Source organism: Thalia democratica, chromosome 4, assembly GCF_965202585.1.
Source record: "Thalia democratica chromosome 4, ktThaDemo2.hap1.1, whole genome shotgun sequence".
Lineage (NCBI taxonomy): Eukaryota > Metazoa > Chordata > Thaliacea > Salpida > Salpidae > Thalia > Thalia democratica.
Window position 1 is genome coordinate 55,565,669 of NC_139168.1, and position 26,183 is coordinate 55,591,851.

General features: G+C 26.7%; 1 protein-coding gene across 3 annotated transcripts in view; it reads left to right on the top strand.

Annotated features, from left to right (window-relative positions):
* Positions 1-1,242: 1,242 nt before the first annotated feature.
* LOC145833981 (uncharacterized) overlaps positions 1,243-26,183 on the top strand; it is a 60,399-nt gene continuing 35,458 nt past the window's right edge. For 2 of the 3 annotated variants that reach the window (XM_082941276.1, XM_082941278.1), the window contains exons 1-8: positions 1,243-1,378; positions 5,849-5,970; positions 9,354-9,508; positions 16,271-16,470; positions 17,995-18,097; positions 21,452-21,543; positions 24,289-24,457; positions 25,361-25,437. In XM_082941276.1, the coding sequence (XP_082797402.1) occupies positions 1,296-1,378; positions 5,849-5,970; positions 9,354-9,508; positions 16,271-16,470; positions 17,995-18,097; positions 21,452-21,543; positions 24,289-24,457; positions 25,361-25,437 (1,001 nt within the window). In that variant the 5' untranslated portion in view covers positions 1,243-1,295. Of the gene's footprint in view, positions 1,379-5,848; positions 5,971-9,353; positions 9,513-16,270; positions 16,471-17,994; positions 18,098-21,451; positions 21,544-24,288; positions 24,458-25,360; positions 25,438-26,183 lie in introns of those variants that run through there. The other variant, XM_082941279.1, reaches the window with a different exon arrangement.

Consider the following 26,183-nt stretch of genomic DNA (forward strand, 5'->3'; position numbering starts at 1 on the left):
ATAAAACTAGTTTCCTTAACAAAATACAAATGGCTTCTAATTTAATCAAATCAAAAACATTACTACACATTTTAATAATTTTAAATATATCTATATCATAATTGTCCGCACAAGTTGGATTATTAACTAAATGATCTGAAATAGATGAAAGTTTAGATGCATTTAAAACCTTAACGGTATATCATCTTACTTATCTGACAGGCAAAAATTCTCAACACATTTTGGTATGTGTTTTTTTATTCTCTTCCTTAGATGTCTGGTTGTTAATCCAATATAACTTGCTGTACAACAGCAACTGTACTGTACTTATATTTTATTTTGATACTGGATCCTTACCACCTGGTGTTATCAGTGGCTTAGAGGTAAAAACAATTCTGGGTTTGCTGCATAATAAGTATTTCTTACTAATTATCTAATTTATTTTCTAACATTTCTGAGCTTTTATTAATAAATGGAATTTTTAAAGTAACTACACATTTTTTTCAGTCCTAATGTCTTTATTCTATCCAAATTTTTCATATGTAAATGAAATGTTTTGTTAACTAACTCTTTTGGGTAACCGTTTTTGTTTAAATTGTTTTGATTTGTTTGATTTCACTTAGTAGCAACTCTGGAGAACAAATTTTGTGTGCCCAATGACACAAAGTTCTTATTAAATTTACTTTTCTCTTTAAACTGCAGTTTTATTAAAAATTTAGATAACATCCTGTAAAAGTTTTCTTTCTGTACACCAAAGTTAAAAATATATTTTCTTTTCGTTTAATTTGCTCGTCTAAAAATGCAAGTTCATCATTGTTTTCTTTTTCTATTGTGAAGTTTAATTGAATAATCTAAAATTTGTTAGCATTGTACTCTACTGAAGAGAATTGCTCAAAATATATTTAGTGTTTTTGAAATTGTGTGTCTTGTGTAACTTATTGTGTATTTACTGGTCACTTATGTTCCAATTACTTGTAGAACTCACTTTTTCATAAAGCTTATAAATGTTAGTTATTTCAATGGATTTCAATAAATTAAATTATTTCACAAGTTTTTTTTTAAACTTGGATTTCTTATATAGTAAGTTTAGTTTTAAATTTACCTAAGTATATATTAACTTCTCACTTATTACAGGTGTAGAAAGATAGTATACAACTTTTATATGACTGAAATTTGTTTCGAGTTTATATTTACTAAAAGATTTTGAAGATTAAATAACTAAAAAGAAAGACATAAAATATGTTATATTTAATTGACAGGTTTATGTTTATCTTGAAATAAGTTAGAACTGTATAAAATAATATTCTAATGTGTCAATGAAGAGTATATCTCATTACATTCCTGTTATAGTGAGCTGTTTACTATCATTTGGACTGCCTGCTGTGTTTTTTATCTTCCCGTGAGTTAATTTTATAAATAAGCCATGATATTTTGTTAAATTAATAGAGCATTTATTTCTTAACATTTATTTTTACTTATTTAATTTCTTTACTCAAATCAATATTTTTTATATAATTAGCAAAAGTTATGATGAGTAAATTTAAGTTAAACTATTCAATAAAATTTCTGTTTAATTTTTGGTTGGAAGCTTTTATATTCATTAAAACAACAGTATTGAATTTATTAGATAGAGGATAAGTAGTTAAGATAGTAGGATAAGTAGTAATAATATTCAACATTTCACTGTTATTCTCAAGTAATTTTAAGCATGTTGAAATAGTATTCAGGGTTGCCACAAAATCAGGAAAGTTAGGAAAATTATAAAAAAAAGACAGAAGTCAGCAAAAACAAGAGTTTGAAAAAAAATCAGGAAAACTTTAGAATTTTGATACAAATATGTTCTTAATAAAAAAGTTTATCATCACTAAAATATGTTTTTTTCAGTTTTATTTTTTTATCTTTTTTTCAGGGTCTTCTTGAATTTTTTGAATGAATAAAATTTAAATCTTTTATTATCTTAATTTATTTTTAAGTCTTTTGAATTTGACTCTTAAAAGTCATGAAAAGTTGGGATTTTTTTTCAGCTTGATCTATGGCAACCCTGAGTATTTGATTTTTATAATATAAGTAATTTGTAAAATCATAATTTAGACTAAAAAAATGATTATCTTAAATAATAAAAGTGTAAGTTTAAATTTAAAGTAGGTTTTAGCCCTACTGTTATTAAGTTTCCACTACACTGGAAAACTTAATTGTTCAAAAAAAAAATGTAGAAAAACATAACTTACAATAAAAAAAGTATAAACAAAGTATAACTAGACTATATGATGAATACAACTAATTGTCTATATAATAAAAAGGTTGAATTAAAATGAATTTTAAATATATATGTAATTACTATAAATAAGCCATAGTTCTATAGATTAAGGGCATAGGGGTGGGGGGGGGGGGGTAAACACCATTTTTTGGTTTTTGATCTTATTTTATATAGTTTTTACTAAGCTACAACATGCTTTTTACAGATTTAAAAAATTCAAAATAATTTTTGAGATATAGCCGGTCAAAGTCGGAGGCAACAATAGGATCCTTATGGGAGGCGCAAACTAAAACGGCAAAAATAGACTATTTCACTAAAAATCTATCTTCTCCTACGTTTTTTGAGAAAACTACCTCAAAATTTCAGGAAGTGTTCCTTAATATATTTAGAAAATTCTGTCGGAAGGAATTTAAAAAAAATTAAAAAAAAATATATTTTATAATGAAAAGACAAAAAAAAAACTGTTTTTTTTGTTTATTTTTTAAATAATTTTTTTAATTTTTATTTTTTTAAAAATTCCTTCCGACAGAATTTTCTAAATATATATATTAAATTGTATATAATATTATAAATATATATTTTTGCCGTTTTAGTTTGCGCCTCCCATAAGAAACCTATTGTTGACTCCGACTTTGACCGGCTATATCTCAAAAATTATTTTGAATTTTTAAAATCTGTAAAAATCATCTTGTAGCTTAGTAAAAACTATATAAAATAAGATCAAAAACCAAAAAAGGGTGTTTACCCCCCTATGCCCTTAATAATTATTAATAGATACAATATATGTTATATAATCTGACTGTTATGAGTTGTGAAAAGGGAGTAAATAAATGAGCATTAATATACTAATTGTATCTACTATTAGTTACAGGGTTGCCACATACTCATAGTTCTCATTATATTTTAAAATTCTAGAAAATTGCAGGATTATACAGAATATTTTGACATTTTGTTAAATGTAAATGACTCAGGATTTTTTTCATTGTTTATAAAGATTTCAGGATAGCTTTTTAAAAATCTCTTAACAAACTTTTAATAGATCTAGAATGAGATCTAGTTGATTCAGTTTAAATACTTAGTTATTTTATATAACTAATTTTGTTCAAGAACATGATTTTTTTAATAATCAATAACAAACTTCACCACACGACCAACAACAACAGCAAGTACTGTGCAAATTGTTTTTATTATATATTTCAGTGAACTTGCTTTGCTAGAATCTGTATTAACAAACTAATAGCTTGAAACTTTAAATATATATTATACAAGTAGTTATAAAAACATCCTAAAAGTTTTTTATTTGAAAATTTAAATTCCTTGAAACTTTGTCATTCAGATTAGCATGCTTTAACTAATTTATGTTATAGTTATAATCTTTACAAACACCGTAGGCCTGTTCATACTTTACTGTAAGCAAAACATTGTTAGTCAAATAATGTATTTACATAAAGAAACATTTTTTTATAATTTTTCTAAGGTATTTGCTTGTCTGGACTTTTTAGATTTAACACCTTATTAAGTCTTTTTGATATGCTTATATACTTGTACATTTTAATACTTAAAATTTTTTGTTGCCAATAAACAAACACAGAAGTAAAAAGTTTGATTAGAGTTGTAATATATTTTTATCCTCAATTTAAATGAACTTTTATAAGCAAGTATATATATCAAAATGCAGTTCAAAAAAATGATTATTAAGTTTATTATACAATAAAACCTAATACTGATAATAAAGACTTTTATAATACAGTATACTACCGCTTAAGTACGCACTTTTTTTGGTACGCATCACGCCTTAAGTACGCACTTATCCAGAAAGACAAAGTAAAGGATGTTATACTAGAACTTATAAGAAATTCCAGTTTTTTTGCCTAAATTTTCAATCATCAAGTTTTTCAGATTGTTTTATGTTTCCAGGTAGAATGGCCAACCTGCTGAGTTAGCCTGAGACTTTCACAACTTTTAAACTAGGGTGAGTAATCCTGAGTAGTCTAAAGTAACCTGAGATTGTGACAGTCCTGTTATTAAATGTTAATAAACTAAATACTTATGTAGTGGTTGCAGAAAAGTAAAAAGAATAATGATATTTGAGCTGTAATGCTATAAAATAAATAAATATAGATGACAAAGTTAAAAAAACCTACAAATACAAAATAGTTAAGTCATAAATTAATTTAAATGTACATACATTGATGTTTTGAAAATGTTTGGTAAACACAATGTAGTTTGGTACTTTTCCTCTAACAAAACAAAATGTAGCTTAAGATTTTTTTTAAATCATTGACTGACATTGACTTTCTATATTAAATGTATGTATTAATTATGTAGAAACTTTTTATAGAAAAAATAAATCATTTTAAAATTTATAAAAAAAATTTACAAATTAGAGTTATGTATTAAATGTTATTTAAAATAAAAAGACTTGTTTGTTTGGCTTAATTATTTGGTGGCTAGTTGTAAGAAAGAAAACAAACAACTAAATTTCATAATATACTATGTCGTCAAAAAGTACGCACTACCCGTGCTAAGTACGCACTTTTTGGTCGGGTTCAATTTGCGTACTTAAGCGGTAGTGTACTGTAATTGTTTTTTAGTTAAACTTTAAGGGCATAGGGGGGTAAACACCCTTTTTTGGTTTTTGATCTTATTTTATTTAGTTTTTACTAAGCTACAAAATGCTTTTTACAGATTAAAAAAATTCAAAATAATTTTTGAGATATAGCCGGTCAAAGTCAGAGGCAACAATAGGTTCCTTATGGGAGGCGCAAACTAAAACGGCAAAAATAGACTATTTCACTAAAAATCTATCTTCTCCTACATTTTTTAATATAACTTCCTTAAATTTTCAGGAAATGTTCCTTGATATATTTAGAAAATTCTGTCGGAAGAAATTTTTAAAAAATAAAAAAATAAAAAAATTATTTTAAAAATAAACAAAAAAAACAGTTTTTTTTTTTGTTTTTTTGTTATAAAATTTTTATTTTTTATTTTTTTTTAAATCTGTTCCGACAGATTTTTTAAAATATTGCAAGTAACATTTCCTGAAAATTTGAGGTAGTTATCTCAAAAAACGTAGGAGAAGATAGATTTTTAGTGATTTCTAGTTATTTGCTGTTTTAGTTTGTGCCTCCCATAAGGATCCTATTGTTGCCTCCAAATTTGACCGGCTATATCTCAAAAATTATTTTGAATTTTTAAAATCTGTAAAAAGCATCTTGTAGCTTAGTAAAAACTATATAAAAAAAGATCAAATTTCAAAAAAGGGTGTTTACCCACCCCTATGCCCTTAATATTGATATTTATATATACAAGATATTAAATTTTAAAAATATTAGATTGCTAGTATGTTTGTTGAAAAAGATTCAAACAAAGCAAGGTTTTTAGAATACAACAACAAAAACAAATTGCTAAGTACTTGTATATCACATGTATTAGTAATTTTTTTTTCTACTATAATGAAAAAAAACAATGCAGTAGTAATCTATCTCATTTAGTTGCGAGATTATTATGTTAGTAAGTATAGCTTGACTTATTTTATATCCAAATGATAAAAACTTATACTTAATTATCAAAAAATACCAGATATGTATATATACAAAAAAAAAATTACAGGGCACCATATATATTTGATGAAATTTCACCTTTGATAATCTTTTATTGTGGTATAATCTACTTTTATTCTATTGTGCACTTCGTTATAGTAACCAACAAAAGTCCAGGTTATTATCAGAAAAGTAAGTTGTTGTTTTTTTAAACGTTTTTAAACTTTAAATATGCTAAAATAATTTTCAAAAGTAAAATAGTTATTGAACTTAATTTTTTTCTTTTGATAATTTGATAGGTTATTACATTACAATTAAAATTTTGACAAATAAAATTCTTAAGAGCAGGGTTGTTTCTTTACCTGGAAAAACTTGGAATTTGACAATTCAGACAAAAAAAAACCTGGAATTTAGAACTAAAATTACTTAAAAACCTGGATTTTTAAACAATTTTTACATGTTAATTAGAAAAGTGTTGATTTGACACAAAAAATCTACCATATTTATAAATATTTTTTGTAATCAAACATTTTTTATTGAAAAACTCATTTGAAGTAGCTCTATGGTATCTTATCAATGTTTTTATACTATTTAACACAGTTTTTTACCTTAAACTTCAGTTTAAACTTAGATTAGATCCAAAAACAAGTTTTTTTAAAAACCTGGAAGAAATTTTGAAAACCTTGAGAAAATTTGCCAAAATTCAGTGGTAACCCTGAAATTTATTATTACAATTGAAAAATTTAAGAAAGCTCTTGTAGAAAATTTTTAGATAGTTGATAAGACAACAAAGTATAAAATTTCTTTAAAAGACAAAATTAATTTTTGAGGTATGTTTCGTTCTTTTTATGACACAATTTTTTTCTATACTGCTATATTTCAAAAAAATCCCAAATCTTCTGTATACTTAATTTGATGTTCTTTTACAAAATTGATTGCATTGAAAATTAATTGACCAGAAATAACTTGTCTTTTTTATTTTAATTATTAGCTATAAGACAATAGTAAATAAATGTTAATTTTATAAACCTTTAAATATCTTGATTTAGCTGGATCTTATTAAAAAAAGATCTGCATCCAGCTGAATCTTCATCTGTTGGTTTTCATGAAATCATATATGTTCTATGGATGTTTTCAGACTGGAATTGCTAAAAATTCCTGAATTCAAAGGACAAATTTTACATTCACTTAAATTTTATGTTAGCGCCAAAATTTATTTCTAAAATTATTCAGAACATTTAAAAATCATCATTATTTACAACTTATTTTGGCATAGTAACCATTATAGATAAAATTCAGATTAACGCTATTAAAAATAAAGATTTTTAAACACAAAGAGAAACAGTTCCAGTCGAGGGTGAAATAGCTTGTAGTATTATTTTAAAATTTGAACAACTTTTTCCGGTCCATAACTTGGTCAAAAATTTGCAATTATTTGTTTTAGTAATTTCAACTAAAACTTATTAAAACTTACAATTCAAATTGTTTATAACTTACCTTATTAAGAAAGAAAACACAACGATTCACTTAACTTTTTGTATGTTTGTGTCCATTGTTTAGTCAATGGTATACTACCTAAAATCCATCAAAAGTTAAATTTAGAGGCATTATGTGTCCTATGGGCATCTTTTGCTCCATTCAAGCCTAAGTTAGGAGTTTTAAGGGTATGATAAATCGTTTTGCCAGATTTTGTTCTCCTTGCTAACTTGCAGGCTAGTTAATATTACTTTAGAATACTTTTCTATCTCTTTGTTGTCTAGGTAACTTAGTATCAAAAGTTATAGCAAGAGCAAAAAGTTCAACAACCTTAAGAATGATTGGCCCTTAGAAATGTCCAGTGTACATAAAACTTCCTTATCTTGGTAGTATTTCTGTGAGGCTTTTTAAGAACATTTCTGAGGAAGTAAATCTGTATTTGGCTTTGTTTGTTTAGTAACTATTTTGTACACTAAGCAATCTCTCAGTGGAACTTACAAAGAGGCTTCTTCAACCCTAGGAAAAAAAAAACATCAATTATAAATTTACTTGTCACTTTAGTAGTGACTAAGTGGAAAAAACATCTCAAGTGTTTCACTTAAGAATTGATCAGCATATTCCGAAAATCTTGAAAAACTGGTTTGATGGTTGTTTGGAGAAACCTGAAAAAAAAACTTTTGCAATTGGACAACATTTTTTTGACAATCATGAGTGTGCAAGAAATTATAAAGAATAGAACTTTTCAGTTTTAAGCAAGCTAAGAACTCTTTTCAGCTACATATTTTAGAATCCTTATATATTCAATTTTTAAAGCCAAGTTTATGTAACAGGGTTGCCAAAAAACCTGGAATCATGGAAAAATCTGAAATTTTGAACAAAAATCCCTATAAAACCTGGAATTTCAAACAACTTTTACATGTTATTTAGTAAAATTTTGATTTGACACAAAAATTCTATTGTATAGATAAAAAAAATTTGGCATCATCAAAAAATTTTTAATTAAAAAACACATTTAAAGAAGCTTTAAGACAGCAATTCTTAACCTGGGGTAAATTTACCCCTTGTAAATTCCTGTGTTCAAGGGATAAATTTTCTTTTATAAAAGTGGTGTAAATTGATGTTTTTTTTTCTATTTTAATTTATTACTTAGTATTTAACAATAAATTTTTTAAAGTTAAATAAACTCTTTAAAGTTTGCAAAATTTATAAAAGTTTTATATTTGTTAATCATAAATTTCAAAAAAATCTTTTTTTTTCTCTAAATTAAACACTATTTTGGATATTGGGGGTAAATTTGTTAGTTAACTTTCAAAAAAGGGTAAATTTGGTAATAATATTCCAAAAAGAAGTAAAGGTTTAGAACCGCTGCTGTAAGAGATCTTTGCAATGTTGTTATACTATTTAGCACCGTTTTTTACCTTAAATTTAATTTTAAACTAAAAATAGACCGTAAAACGTGTAATTTTAAAAACCTTGAAGAATTTTGAAAACCTTGAGAAAATTTGCTGATGTAAGCAGAAAAAGTTCTTTTATGAGACTAGGCTTTTTAAATCTTTGTATTAAATAGATCTATAATTATTATTTTCTTAAATATTTCAAAAGTCTAATGTTATTATTGTTAGTTATATTCTTTGTTCTTTACAGTACAATTTTAGTTCCTAAAAGTTTTTAATGTTAAACAGTAATATTTCTTTAGCTTTAACATTTAGTTAATTTTTTAATTCTAATTTTACACTCAATTATTACACCATTTTATATTTTATAAGCTTATAAACGTTTTCATTACATTATACTTCTATTTCTATTTAATTAACTAAGATACAGTTTTTTGATCAGTTTTAGCCGAAAGTACAAAAATGGTAGTGAAATGTGTGTTGTTATATGTTTTGAATAATTAAAATTTAAATATTTTTTTATTCATTATTGACAGTGATTATATACAGTATAGTAGCAGGGTTTTTATACATCATTATTATATTTTAAGAAAAATTAGACCTATTTAATCTATTTTAGTTTAAACGTTGTATTATTTGCAGTACTAATTTTATACTTCAACTTAAGAACTAAAATTTATAACTTGATTAAAAAAAAATATCCAGGAGCCCAACCTGAAGATGGAGATAACCAACAAGCACCTATATATTTAACAACAGATGTAAATCAGGTTTCAGTGCGTATGAAGTGGTGTTCTACTTGTAAATTTTATAGACCACCTAGAGTTTCTCACTGCAGTTATTGCAATCATTGCGTACACGTAAGTTAGTTAATTTGTTCTGTTAGATACATAATAAATAATGTTCTAAAATGTCTCATAAATAAAGTTTGATATAACTTTTTAAAACATTATTTATAGTTCTATTATATCATTTATTATGCAATGTTGGATTCAGGCCGTGAGACAAGCTCAAGTTTAACAACAGGGTTGATCATACCAATTCGATTATGGTCTGATGATCGAATTGGTATGATCAACCCTGTTGTTAAACTTGAGCTTGTCTCATGGATTACAAAAGTCTAGGCTTCTGCTCTGCATACTTTTGCCAATGTTTTTGTTCATTGTATTTAATACGAGCGTACCAGCTGTCTTGCCAAGTTGACGATGTATTCAACGTTGCACAGCAAAAGACAATGCTGACATCACTGACAGGGTTGCTACTTTACCTGGAAACATGGAAAAACTAGGAATTGGAGAAATTTTGAAAAAACCCTGGAAAAAAATGGAATTTTGAACAAAAATCACTAAAAAACCTGGAATTTTAAACACTTTTTCATGTTAAGTAGAAAAATTTTGATTTGAAACAAAAAATCTACCGTATAGATATATTTTTTTGTAATAATCAAAAATGTTTTTCATTAAAAATCACATTTGAAGTAGTATACAGTATCTTTTTAATGTTTTTATACTATTTAACACAGTTATTTACCTTTAACTTAACTTTAAACTAAAAATAGACCCAAAAATGTGTATGTACTTTTAAAAACCTAAAGGAAATTTTGAAAACCTGGAATTTTTTTCGAAAAAGGAGTAGCAACTCTGTACTGATCAATGTAAGCAAACGGTTGCTTCATCTTTGCATGTGTAAACCATTTGTAGATTGTTGGAAGCAAGTTTTTTGGTTGTGACTGACTGATGGGTCCTAATCAGGACAAAACTTGTCTCAGTCTACCGAAGGCTTGTGTTCTGATGATCGAGTTGGTATGATCAACCCTTGTGTTATTAATTACTTGCATTTTACTTGATAATTTATTTCTTTAAAATGTTAATTAACAAGATATCTTAAATCTTTGGTATGTGAAAATGATAACAAAGCAATGAGGTAAAAGAAACTGCTTAATTACTCACAATCTTACTCTTACATTTCTTTAGTGAACGTTTTAAGTATAAAATTTTAGTGGAATTCATCAATAAAACTTGAATAAATTCATTTTGCCGAGTTTGAGGGTGATTAGCAGAAATTGTTAGGTGAAGTAGCAGGATTACATGACATTACATGACATATCAAAATCTGATAATTTAAATTATTATAGAAATTTCTAAGGGGCCAAGACGTGTAATTGGTGTTTGAAAAAAGTAAAAATGCTCATGTAGGTCTAAAAAATAAAATTATTATGGTAAAAAAATTGAATAAATATTGATAAAAAGAGAAAAATCATAATTATCAATAATAATCATATTTTTGTAAGTTTCAAAACTTATTTTAGTCACATCACAAAAATAGTTTAAATTAAAAAGAAATATTTATGTAGATTTAATTTAACACGGTTGCCTATAAATCCTGGAAACACCTGTGATTTGACAATTTAGGCAAAAAAAAACCTGGAATTTGAGAAGTTTTGAACAAAAACTTTGAAGTTTGGCTAAAAATCATTAAAAAACTTGGGAGTTTAAGCAAATTTTACATGGAAAATGACAAAATTTTGATTAGTAACAACAAATCTATCATAAAAAATCTTTTTTATGTATAATTTAAATTTCTATGTATTAATAAACTCATTTAAAGTACTACTACATTATCGTTGTATTAAAATCTGGAATCCTAGAGAAACCTGGAGTTTTGAACAAAAATAACCAAAAGACCTGGAATTTTAAACAACTTGATTTGACACAAAATTAAATCATATGGATAAAAATTTTTGTCATCATAAATAATTATTTTTAAATTGTTTAAAACTACATTTAAAGTAGCTTTACAGTGTATTTTTAATGTTGTTATACCTCATAACACAGTTTTAAGCTTAAACTTAACTTTAAACTAAAAGTATATCCAAAAACGTGTTCTTTCAAAATATTGAAGAGTTTTAGAAAACCTGAATGAAATTTCTCAAAAACCAATGGCAACCTTGTTAGAAAAAAACTTCAGCTATTTTGATTATATGCATTTCGTTTGGAATTATTATTTAATTAAGGGAAGTTAATAATGAAAACTGATATTTTATATATGGTTGAGGTCTTTAAGATTTCCTTAAGTGACTATAGCTCGATGACCGAAAGGTCTTGAAACCAGAGGTTGTTGGCATGACAACTTGTCTATTAAGTTTATTAAGAAGGAGAGGGGGTTTAATGGTTGAATCTTGGCTAAGAAATCTTTGGCTCTGAATGCGAGCACTCTTTGCTCGAATTTGAACCATGGCGTCTAGTAGACACTCTGGATTTGGACTATTGACACGAGACATATAATTTTGTTATAATTGGAAATTTAGTTAACCAAAAACTATTTAATAACTATAGTTTAGTATAAAATACAAAATAGTTGGGATAAATGTATATGCTTATGAAAAAAAATTGCAATAAAAATAATAAAATTGTAAAAGTTAATTAACATAAATTTATATACTAAAATCTCAAAAGTAAACCAAAATATAACTAAAACAAAATATAAAAACTTGAAAACTTGAAATATCACAATAAAAAACTCAGGTTTAAAAGTCAATAAATTTTTTTAAACTGTTATAAAATTTTAAATTAATATTATCAAAAATAGAAAAAATCAATAAATTTTATAAATATCACTCTAAAGAACCAAGGCTCAGAAAAAATAATAAAATTTTAACTAGCATTACACTTTTCGCCAAGGTAGATGAGTTTACTGGCTAGCAATCGACTGTCACTGTCCAGTTCTTTGCTGCAACAGTTAAGTTTAGATTCTTCAGTATTTCAGCTCAAATGACCAGCTAGCCGATGAAATGTCGTTATAGCAACCAATTTCTCTAGTAAAACTGTAAACATCTTATTTGTTGTTTACTAGGTTGCCAAACAACAGAGTGTTTCCAATTTAAATTGGAAAAGTTTATTATTAAATGAGGTTCTATTTAAAGTCTTTCTCCACACCAATCCATTCACCATATTAGTGAGTGTTCACATTGTTATTTCTTATTTTAGATTTAAATGAATTTTCTCAATAAGATCGTTTATAAAGTGGACTGAAAATGTGTTCAACAGGTAATTGGCTATAATAAATAAATTTTGAGAATAAACAATTAGTTGTTATACTTTGTAGGTTAGAACTGGAAGTTTAGTTTTCAAAACTGCTTTTCTTTCAAGTATTTCAGAAGTTATGTAACAAATATTTTCTAATTAAGATGAAAAATTACTAAAAATTCTTAATAAGTGACTTTAAAAACCTAAAAAAAAAACAAAGTAGTTATTTAAAACTTGTATTTTTATAATTTTTCTCAAGTAGGGTATAATCGGGGTTCCAACTTCCCTATAAATCCCTAGAAATTTGCAATATTCTGAAAAATCCCTATAAAGTTCAAAATGAATGAGTATTGCTTAAGTAAATCGTATTTGTAACTTAGTTAAAAGAATAAATCAACTAAATATAACTCTTTATATAGTAACTGCAGACGTGCAATATATAGATACATAACATAACATACACAACAAGAAGTACATACATAAATACTCACATATAATAATGAGAATACCCTAGACTTCTAATAACTTTCAGCAAATATGTTTGTTTTTATTGTGAATTTTTTGTTTGGGGTATTCTGCTTTAGTAGTTATTTTTAAACTTAAGTTGCTTTTAGCATGTTTGTGGTAGGGTTAATGTATGTAAATAAAGTCTAAAATTTCCTAGGTACGCACTGCCTCTTGGGTACGCCTTTTTGCGCTCTGTTCAAAAAGCGTATATAGTTGGCAGGTTACTGTAACTAATTGATTTAGGGTAGCGATGTTTGAATACAGGTGCGATCAGTTTGAAATTTCTACCAAAGAGTGATTATAAAAATGAGTTTTGGAAACACTTACACAGACCATGTTAAGGATTCGAAATAATCGAAACAAAAAATCATCCATTATCTTTTTTAAGTTTTTCTTTATAAAAAAATCAAACAAGATACAGTGCTTTCTCGCTAATCCGGCGGTGTAGGGCAAGCTCTTTTTTGTAATATGGCTGGATTAGCCTTTTGCTAGATACGAACAAGACATTATTTTTTGTCTAATAATCTACCTCTTTTATAATGCATACAATAAAACTCACCCTATTTTCGTATTGATTTAATTGATTTTTAGTTTTTAACGAAAGAAACAATTAAGACAAACACAAAGCAAAACTTTTATTAAGTTTAAAATCATTTAACAAAAACTAATGACACCATAGATAGGGTTCCCACCGCCCTATAAATCGCCATAATTCCTTATAAATCACAAAAGCCCCTAAAACATATTTAAAGAAGCTTTAAGATATCGTTTCAATGTTGTTATACTATTTAAAACATTCTTTACCTTAAACTTAATTTTAAACTAAAAATAGACCCTAAAACGTGTAAATTTAAATACCTGGAAAAAGTTTGCCAAAAACATGTGGCAAAAAAAGGCTGCAAACTTTTATTTTTTAAGTTAATTATTTTTAGCATTAACTTTGAAATTGTATCTATGTTCAAAACTTACTTTAATAATACAGTCACCTTTCGCGAATCTACGCACTCGTTTGGTTACGCTTTCTCATTTAGTTACGCATTCTATAATTCTCAATAAATGAAACAAAATAAATAAAAAATCTTCAAAATTGTAATTTGGTGCAAAATCAGCAAAATTTCTCTTAAAACTACAAAACATGAATTTCATATTATGTATTTACTTTTTGAGAAAAAAATCAGCTTTTGTATATACAGCTACATAATTTTAATATTTATTTTAAGAGCTTTGATCAACGAATTTAACAATCAACTCAACTTTTGTTAACTAAGTTCGATTTTATAATTTTAAGTATTTTTTCTGTAAGTGAAAAACTAATTACTATGCATTAGTTAACATAAATTAAAAGTTCTTCTCTTAATTTAGGTGCGTAAACAATATGTTGCTTTGCTTTATTATTTTATAGTAAGCAAATAAACTTAGCAAATAGTTTTAGAAGCTTGAACTTTTTTTAATTTAACGAATAACAAACAAAAATGAATTAAGTATTTTAAACTAAAATATGTCGTAACATCAAACTGAAAACAACAAGCAAAGCCGAAAAATTAAACAAACTACAATTGTACAAAGTAGTATTCAGGGTTGCCACTCGGCCAGGAAAAGTCAGGAAATCAGGAAAAGTCAGGAAAAAATGGGGGGTTTTGAAAAAAAGTCAGGAAAAGTCAGGAAATTTGATAAAATTTAAAAAAAAGTCAGATTTTGTCAGTTTAAGATTACAAAACTCCTTGTTTTCCAAAGCCTTCATATGGTAAAAATAAATTAAAAGTCCTTTAAAGTCAGAGATATTTCCAAACTTTTCCAAGAAATTTACAAAAATATTTAATTTTATTTCCAATGCCTTCATCTGGTATAAAATAGTAAAATATCCTTTATAAAGCTGCAAAATATTCCTATTAACATATTAAACAAGTACCCTACTTGAAAAAGCAGATTTTGTAAGCTTTTTAGTATTGATGATCTGTAGCAAGGACACTTCCATAGTGAAACTGTGATATATAAACAAATGTTTATCTAGCATAATTTTAGAATCAAAGTGTTTTTTCTTTGAGTAAATAATTGAGTTCTTTATAACTAAGCAGTTAGTTTAGTATTTTATGTAACAAGTTAATGTGTATACTGAAGCGGAATGCATACCAGATGAAGAAAACCATATCTTCATTAGATGAAGAGGTTGAAGTGCTAATAAAAATTTGAAGAAAATAAATTTTAGTACATACATTAAAAGAAACAGTGTTTGATTAAGTTCTTTATTGTTTTAATGTTTTGACTGTATAAGTTCCTTATTGATTTAAGGTTTTAATTGTAAAAGTTCCTTATATGTCGTTTGTTTATCTAGATACATTTATGCTAGGAAATGCTAAAAAAATGTGTTATTTTTTAGACAAGTTGTGTTTATAAGGTAATAACACAAGTATTTTGCTGATAGAGCTTTTTATTACAAACATAAGTCATACACAGATGGTCTAAGTGATGTACTGGAAGTTTGATGATAGAATTCAGCAAAAAACTGTTTTTTTTAACCTGTATTAAAATTAGATTGAAAGCTTTATATAGTTTCAAGTGTTAGGTTATTTATTTTAGAATAAGTTTAATTTAAGAGTTTGATTTAGAAAAGTCAGGAAAATTTTTGTAAAAAGTCAGGAAAAAGTCAGGAATTTTTTCTCAGCTTGATCAGTGGCAACCATGAGTATTTGTTAACCAAATATAAGACAACAGCCAGTGTAGTAGGTATATTTGCTACCTCTCATTGAGTTACGTTTTCTCATTTAGTAAGCACTTTTGCTGGGGACACAATGTGCGTAGATTCGCGACAGGTGACTGTACGTTCTAAATAAAGTTAATATTTTAAGTTTTTTCTCTCGTTTAGTGTTTTAAAAAGTTAATAGATCTTATTTTATAAAAATACTTAAGTTCCAGGTTAAAACTCAGTATAATCTATGAGTCGATCAAGGCTTTATATTAAACTAACCAACTTTTGAAATAGTTTTAACTGTAATAAATGTTTTGAATCACTTAGCTTTAACTTAGTTTGATGTTTTTTAAGCATGTTTAAAAATTACAAAAAAGTTAATTAACTTATATTTTAAATTATAGAAGTTTGACCATCATTGCCCGTGGCTGAACAATTGTATTGGTCAGAGGAACTACAGATACTTTGTGATGTTTCTAACATTAACAATAATCCAAATGTTAAGCATTTTGACCTTTTCAATATTCTTTCTTGTAAAAAAACTTAAAGAACATAAACGAAACGAAGAATACTTTAACGTTTACACTATTGATGTGATTGCTACGTAAGTATTTTCTTCTTTTTAGTAATGCAACGCTTATTTACTAAGCTTGTATTTTAAGTTTAGTATGTTTTTATTTAAGTTTTCAAAACACAATCTCTTTTTTTTTATTGTCAAGTTTAATATAAAATTTAAATTAAAAACGGTCATGTGTCTGTTTTTATATTCATTTCATTTGGATTTACTTTTACATACAAAAATATCATTATAATGTAAAAAAATGTCTAGCTTATAAAAATTTGGTATTATATACAGTTTTGAACTACTACGTTATTATATATTTTTTAATTTTTATTTACTTAGTTGCATGAATGTTTTTTAGTTCTGCTAGTTTAAAGTTCACTGAAGAAGGACAGTTGTCCGAAATTAATTTGAACAAAATTTTGCAATAAACTTGTAGATTTTTAAACCATAGTTTATTTTTTTTTGTAAAATTCTGTATTAGTTGATGAGCAAATATTTAATGTTACAAATGTCTGTGTAACAAATCTTTTTTTAAACATTTTTTTTTACAAAAATTAACTTTGGCTTTTATATGAAAGCATTAAATACAAACTACAAGCCTGTTTTTATAGAATTCAAAAATATTATTTAACTTTTTATTTTTTGTAAAAAGTTTCTGATACAAACGTATGGACCGCAAATTTTTCAAGGTCAATTTTCTCGTAAATTTAAAAATTCACTAAAAATCTATCTCCTCCTTCATTTTTCAAGCAATCTTCTTAAAATTTTCAGGAAATTTTCCTTATATTAAAAGAAAAAACGTTACTTTAGAATTTTAATAATGTAAAAAAACAAAAAAAATTATCACAAAAAAAAAGGTTAAAAAAAAATATTTTTACAATTTTTATTCAAATTCCAAAGTAACGTTTTTTTGTTATTGTATACAGATTAGACTGTGAAAGTTTGCAGAAGATTGCTTGAAAAATGTAGGAGGAGATAGATTTAAATAAAATAGTCTTTTTTCGCTGTTTTAGTTTTACCTTTCCATAGGGAACCTATTAAGCGGCTCGACTTAGACTAGTCATTTTTCAAAAAATAATTTGAATTTTTTAAAACGATAAAAAGCATCTTAAAGATTAGAAAAAACTTTATAAAATAAGATCAACTTGTAAAAAACATGACTTACCCCCCTATGGCCTTAAATAACTAAGTATAAGTTTAATGTTTTTCATTATGTTAGTAGTATTATTATATATTCTTTTTAACACTGATTTTTAAAAGTTGCTTTAGACATGGTTTTCTCAAAGTGGACGCTAATTAGTAATGCAGCGAAAAAAATTATTGTTAAATAACCAATAAAGGGGCAATACCTAGTAAATGGAAATAATAATAGTTTAAATTTCTAAAAAGGTCACGTTTATGAAAATGATTTTTGGAAACTCTGCTTTAAACTTTTTTAGCAACAGGTAACTTATAATGTGTTAATTTAAATGTGCACAGGTTTCTACAATATCCTATTGTTTTTGTAATATAATATTTTCTGACTTAATAACAATTTTATATAATATAAAATTTAATTTATAGAATTGTACTGGTGATACTAGTGGGTTTACTGCTGATACCAATCAGTGGCCTAACAGGGTTTCATTACATGTTAATCATCAAAGGAAGAACTACAAATGAACAAGTAATTTTTCTAAAGAATTACTAAAATTAAAAAAAGTTTTTTACAAAGTTTTCACATTGAATTTTTGTAATTATTATAGGGAAGCTTCTATTTCGTTATGATTAGACTTTTTTGTCATTGATATTTTTTATGTTTTTGGAACGTTTTGTATCGTTTAAATAAAAATCACCTTTTTACAATTTAGTCTTATTTTATTGAGTTTTAACTAAGCTTCAAGTTGCTTTTTACAGGTTTTTAAAACTAAAAATGATTTTTGAGATGTAGCCGGTCAAAGTTAGAGACCACAATACGATTCTTATGGTAGGCGCAAACTAAAACGGCAAATAACTAAAAATCTATCTCCTACGTTTTAACTGCCTTTAAGGTATTTATCTCAAAAAACGTAGGAGGAGATAGAATTTTAATTAAATAGTCTTTTTTTTTGCCGTTTTAGTTTTCGCCTCCCACAAGGAACCTATTGTTGGCTCTGACTTCAACCTGCTATGACTCAAAAATTATTTTGAGTTTTTAAATCTCTGAAAAATGTCTTGTAGCTTAGTTAAAACTCTAAAAAATAAGATCAAATTGTGAAAAAAGTGATTTACCTCCCCTATGCCCTTAACAACTTATTATTTTACGAAAATATCTTAAGTAAAACGGTTACTTATGTTCTTACATTTTTGTAATCAACAGTGAATACATGAATAACTATGCTTTACGCAATTGAGAAATTTATTAAGTTGATAAAATTTGGAAATTATAAAAAAGTCGATAAGTGATTAGGCAATGACCTTAAAAAGTTATTATCATGTAGGTATAAAGGAATGAGAGGTAGACTAAAAAAAATTTAATCAAAGTTTTTAGAATATCCGATTCTTTAACTTAAAATGAAACTGAAAATAATTTTTAAATATAGTTTTGATAAATAACTTAATTTACAACTAAGTATTTTTTGATTAAAAGTAGTGATGTACCGGACCCACAATTTCGGGTCCGGCCAGATCCGGACTTTTTTTTTCAAATTAGAATCCGGCCGGAACCGGATATCAGACAAAAATGGCAATATCCGGCCGGAACCGGATCCGGACTTTTTTTTCAAATTAGAATCCGGCCGGAACCGGATCCGGACTTTTTTTTCAAATTAGAATCCGGTCGGATCCGGATATCAGACAAAAATGGCAATATCCGGCCGGACCCGGAAGGTGAGTCCGGTACATCACTAGTATAAACTATCCTGGGTCAGAATGAGGCTTTTAAAAACTGAAAAAAAAGAACTTTAATCTAATAACAAGTAGAACAGCTAGCCACAAGGTTCACAAATTTAGGTGTTATTTACAATTAAAAATCTGAAATCAAGTTCTTGAAAAAAATACACTAGAAAATTACAAAATATTAAAATTGGATCAGCTCAAACTCATTCAAAATCTAAAAGAAAACTAGCCTGAGTTTTTATAAAAAACTAAACTAGCCTGAGGCAGTCCAAGATTTTCTAAAATTTCCTAAAATTTTCAAACTAGCAGGGTTGCCACTGTTTAAGTCAATAAAACTAGCTAGAGTGAGTATAAACAAGCCTGAGTCAGAATGAGGTTTTGAAAAACTAAAAAATTACTTCAATCTAATAATTAGTAGAACAGCTAGCAAAGATTGACAATTTGGTAGTAAAGTTGTGGACTGATTGTGATACACTTAACTTATTAGTACTACCCATCATAATTAAATCCTACCTTATTTAATTAATATCTAACAAATACTAAATTCTAACTGAGACTACTTTCTATAATCAGACACGACAGTTTTGAGTGATGAATCTTTTATATAAAACACAACAAAAAATACTAGCATATACAAAATTATTAATTACTTTGGTAACACTTTAAAAACTGGAAGCTATTTAAATCTATATCAAAAGACTTCAAACAACAAACTAAAAATTAAATAAAACTTTTAGTAAACAAGAAACTGTAAAATTTTTAATAAACTATTAAACTATAAACCTGGCTTAAATATTTAAACAATTAAACACCAGTTGAAATACTCACTTTTATAACAAAAAACTACTTACAATAAGCATTCACAAAAAAGTTCAAGATATTTTGTTGCTTCAAGCTGCACACCAAACTAACTAACTGCTTACATATAAACTGTCTGTCATGTTCTGATGTTTTGTTGCATCAGTATTTAGTTTGAAACATTTCGTTATATGATTTTCATTGGCTCTTACATTCAACCGTATTAACTCTAAATATTCTCTGAGCTCAACTTTAAACAGTAAATAATGCAAGTATTCATTCCAAAGTTTTCAATTTTACAACATATGTAAAGAGTTGCATTTCTGAAATGTTTATTTCATAGTTTAAATCAGTGGTCGTCAAGCTAATCTAATTCTGTGTACACCAAGCTACAAAAAATAAAATCGGTGCACCTCAAGATCTAATTTTAATAAGCGCCGCTAGTGGTGGGAGTACGTAAACACTTTTATTAGTGAACTGCTCCTTAAAATTCATAACTCAGTTTGTATTTACATGCAAACCAGTTAACAACTGAAGCTGAATCTTTTTATTTTATTCTCTTTTTAATTGACCTCTTTATTTGTTTTACCTTATTTTCACAATAATATTCTAGTTATATGTCTTTGTCTTACATACTTATTAATTGAACACTTCTCCGCAATTACTACAAAATCCACAGTTCAGTATTCTTTAAATATTTTACTAAATATCAACTACATACTTAATTTAACTCTATGTATTTTTTGTGGAATCTCAAAATTTTGTGCACCCCTAAATGAGTTTCGTGTACCCTAAAAGTTTTGTGCACCCCAAAAAAAATTTTTGTGTGCACCAGTGTACACCTTGCCGACCACTGGTTTAAATGTAAACAAATGTAAATTAGTCACGTGTACAAAATGAGCCAATCACGGTAAGTGTTTAATTTTGACTGACGAAAATGACTCTTATTAATTTACACAGGGTTTGGTTTTGAAAAAATACTTTTCAGTATGCTCTTTTTTACTAATTAGATCCGGGTCCGGCCGGATCTCTGTTAGGATTCGGCCCGATGATGCCGGACCCGGATCATCGATGATGCCGGACCCGGATCTGGACTTTTTTTTCAAATCAGAATCCGGCCGGAACCGGATCCGGACTTTTTTTTCAAATTAGAATCCGGCCGGATCCGGACTTTTTTTACAAATTAGAATCCGGCCGGATCCGGATATCAGACAAAAATGGCAATGTCCGGCCGGACCCGGATAGTGAGTCCGGTACATCACTAATTAAAAGTTATGTTATCTACGTTTTAAATTAACAATAGTTTTTTAAGGTTTATAGATTTTTACAAATTAAGAAACAAGGTAAATAGTTTTTTTTCTTTTAGGTTACTGGAAAATTTGAGCACAGTCAAAATCCTTATACTTTAGGTTGGAAACAAAATTGTGCAAATACGATGTGCATTTCGCAAAATCCAGAGTAAGCTTGATATATATTTTCAAACTATAAAACTGCAAAAATAAATATGTTATAAAGTTTGTATGTATAGTTTTAATAAACTGCTTCTATAGTATGTTAATTTTTTACAAAAGCGTTTCTTTCGCTCCTATTAGGAAAACTCAAACATATTTTAAAAACTATACGAAATTATCTGTTAATTAAATTCTCCTTATGGGTAAAGAATCGGTTAAAACAAGTAAATTTCATAACTCTTCAATACCTGATTAATATTACAAAAGGTGGTCTTGCTTGCCTGGATTTTAAGAAGTTACTGTCTTGCTATATTGTATATTAAATATGATTTAAAATGTTCTATTTCAAAAGAAATTTTTTTATTAGTTTGAAGAAAACTTATTATTATTAAACTTAAAATACTATTTCAACTGTAATATTTTCAGAACAAAATCTAAATAATACATTAACAGTTAAATTTTTATTATGAAGTCTTTGATTTCAAAGATCAATTTATCAAAGTTCAAAATAGTTTCTAAATAAGCGTAATTTACTAATCTAATTAAGTTTTTATAACTTATAGATGCAGTGAGTAAAAAGGACTATAAAAAGAATTTTTATTGATATTTTTTGTAGTTAATGAAACTAACTCTTTTTGTTCTATTTTTGTAAATAATGCTATGGTCTTTTTTCACCACTTGTGTCCAGTGGAACTTTCCATTTGTATCATCATTGGCAGAGAGTTTCATGCAATTGAAATCCACGAGGGGAATGCCCCGAAGTTGGGGTCACATTAGAGGTGAAGGTTTTCTCGAAGGTAGCTTTGCTACATCTAGACTGGAGGGGCTTTATAATTAGAGTCCATGTTAGCTATAGCTTTGAGTCTAAGATAATTTCAATCAATAAATTAAATAAAATGACAAGCCAATGTTAAATAACAAATTTATTCAGCTTAATAATTAAATCAGTTACAAATGAACTGCTTCAACCACTCAGAACCAAATGCACAACCTGTGTTCCAACAAACAGCAAATTCAAACACAAATTAGTTATAAGTGAACTGCGTTAACTACTCAAAGCCAAGTATACAACCTGTGGATAAAAAAGTAGTAATTTCAAATACAAATTAGATATAAATGAATTGCTTTAACTACTCTAAGACAAGTCTACAACCCGTGATCTAATAAGGAGTGAATTGACTGCAAGCTAGGTATAAAAAATGAATTTGTTTAACTAAGTTACTTCATGAACAATGCATTTTATACTAAATTACAAGTTATTTGCAATTAGAAATTTATTGATTAATGATTGGCCGTTCAGTTTGATATTGATATTTAGGAAACTACTTATTATCAGGGAAGCATTGCTAATGCATTACACAATAATAGCAACATGTAGTATTTTATCAGCTCCTGGTGCTTTGCCGTTGAACTAGTGATCAATAACAAAAAAAAGGTTAATTCCTCAATTTTTAAAATGTTTAGGTTTTAAGCTACGTCACAATTTATAAGCTATAAGTCACGTCCGGGTCATCATTTAACAATCCTGATTTAATAATGTTGTTGCTTATCTTTACTCGCGAACCTGGTTATCATCTGACTCCACGCGTTATAACAATTTCGTTGATGTTATTTAAATGTAGAACTGACTTAGCTAAGTTATTTAGCTAAGTCGACTTAATGAATCGCGAACTAAGTTTAGGTTATCTTTTAAGCTTAGCCTAATTAAATAGTTAGATTGTTAGAATGCTTAAAATAATTGTATATAAAGAAATCGAGTCTTAGAAATATAAAGCTGTATTACGATGAATAAAACTGCGATTAACACAATAACAAAATATAGCAAACTATACAAATAAACTACTTCAATTTAAAAGATCATATAAAAAACAGTCGCCATCGTACAAAAAGTACGTGGCGAACACAACCTTTAAAGCAAACAATGCGTTCACTACGAAGCCAAAAAACTAATGCCCCAAAATGAGCGCGTTTTCTGAATTTAAGCGGCTTGAATAGTTTGAGAAAAAAGAAAGAAAAGAGAACGCCGCTTTTGAATTTTAAAAACAGTGCTAAACTGTTACTAAGATTTTTTAAACAAAAACATTCATTGAGTTGTGGTAGAGTTTTGAGCTGTTGATTGGAAAATATTTTTGAAGATTAGTTTGTTACTTTTGATTTTTCTTTTATTGGTGTTTTAAACATTTCAATTAACAAGCAGTCTCGTAGTTCTTTGATATTATTTGTTATAATTTGATAAATTAGTTATTGAAGTAAGTAATAAAATCAATAGATGAATATTATACAATAGATAATTTTAGAGAGAAGGTCTTTATCTTGATTGGTCCTACTTTTTAATTAATATCCTCTCGCATCTCACGATTGTATATAGAGTCTGAAGCCAATTGAGTCTTTTGATTTGGTTAAACTTAAATTTCGTTTATTTACCTTCTGGTGGTTAGTTAAATAATTTTTTAGCATTTTTCAGTGCAAGTAAATATTTTGAACTTGGCAAATTACTATACTAGAAGTTTGGTCAGCGTGTTATTTGAAGGTTTATCATTACAGCTGCTTTAGTATAAAACCACTTGTAAAGAGCGTGCGTTAGTAATTTCCTCAGTTTAGATCACATAATTATCAAAATAATTTTTTTACGTAGTTACGTTTCAAATTTTATTTTTTAACCATCAAACTATATTCAAAAAACAATTGATGCTAATAAGAATTTATACAAAGTTTAGAAGTAGGTCTGATAAATCTTATTATTTTTATCTAGATTCAAGGGGTACAAAATATCTAATCTGTCACAGTATAAAAAAATCAATAATTTGCCACAACCTCAACAATTACTGGTACCATCGAAGGGTTCTGTAGAAGTAGATACGCTAGACCCATCAGATGTTGTTTTTAAAATGACCAGTAAATCGAAAACGATAAAAAATATTGTGAGTTGTTTTTATTATAAAACTTAAATTTAAAATTAAGCAGAGTACTTTACTTTAAATTCCACACTTTGTGTTTTTTTAAATGAAATAGGACATGCATAATAATGTTAAATACAATCGAAGCAATTATTTTCACTTCAGTTTTCCAAAATATGAACGCATAACATATCTTTAAAGGAAAAGTTCTATACGCTTAAGGTTATTGAAGGTGTACTCAGTTTAACAAAAAATGCTATAATTACTTAATTATCTTTAAGGATAAAACATAACAATAAATTGTGAACATATTTCAGAACATATTTTTAAACAAATTAAGATTTTGTTAATTTTTTTTCTTCAAAAAATTATATCTTAAAAGTAAAACTACTATGCTACTTCGTACAGGCTCCTTTTTTTTTGAGAAACACTTACCGAAAAAAAGTTTTCCTTTTAACAAAAACAACCAATATGTATTAAGACAACTTAAATTTTTTTATCAAATTTTAGTTTAAAAAAAAGTTTTTTTTAAACGCTTTTTATACATATATTTAATTTACAGCGTTATTTTTCTAGTAAGTAGTAATAATAAATGTACAGTTCTGTAACTAACTGTATCACTTAATTTTGTATGTTTAATTTATTTTTCATATTTAGTTTCTATTTAAAAATAGTTTTATAAAAAGGTATAAAATTGGGTGGCCATTTAAACTAGAACTCTGAAAAAAACTTATAATTTCTTTTACTTGATCCATTTTTATTTATAAAAAGCAAAGGAAATAAAGAGTTTAATAAATCTAGCTTTTATAACATTTTCGCCATAAAGTATAAACTTGCGGTTGCATTTAAGTTTTAATTTAGTTTTAAATTATTCTTTATTACACTGATTAAGAGCCCCTCATAAATTCAATGAACTGTAAACTTTAGATAAACAATGGATCTATAAAGCAATCAAGTTATTTGAAATCGCAACAAGAAAGTCGAAACATTCGAACAAGTATAAGGTTTGTAATCGGATTTTCTTTCAATTTTATAATTTAATAAAGTAATAAAAATTTGAGAAATAAATAGTTGGGTATATTTCAGTAAAGCTGCTGACTTAAATAGAAAAATTTTTGTTATCTAGTTTAAGCTTCTCAGTATGTTACGTGATTGAAATATTTATAAACACTTACTATTACGCTTTTTAGTTAATTTTTAATTTCAAACCTTTATATTTTGAAGATATCACAGTGGGCTGAAAACGGGGATCAAGCGGCCATTGACTTAAAACTGTTATAAAAAGCACTATAATACAATTTAAAGTTACACTTAGTGTTACAATAAGAATAATGTTTTTTTTTATTTAAAAAATAGTTAAAATTTTAATTTCTAATGAAACTTTAAAGAACGAAACTTAAAAAAAAAAAAATTGGCTACCTCAAGAGAGTTACATTTACTCCCATTTTAGTTTAAATATGAATAAATTTTCAATATCAAGCCGGGTGAAACTATACTCTAAATACAGTTTATTTTTAATTTAAGACTGATCTTTGTATATCAAAGTTTGTATTATTAATAACGTTACATTTGTACTAGTTTATCAAAAGTATAAAACCGCAAACATTTTGAACAATAAAAACATTTATTCGTTGCAAAAAAGTGCAAAAAACAAAATATTTTAGCCTGTGATAGAAAAAAAGTACTTTAAATTTACTAAAAAATATAAGTCAAACAGTAAGTTTCTAAAACTTCTCTGAAATTAAGTTTC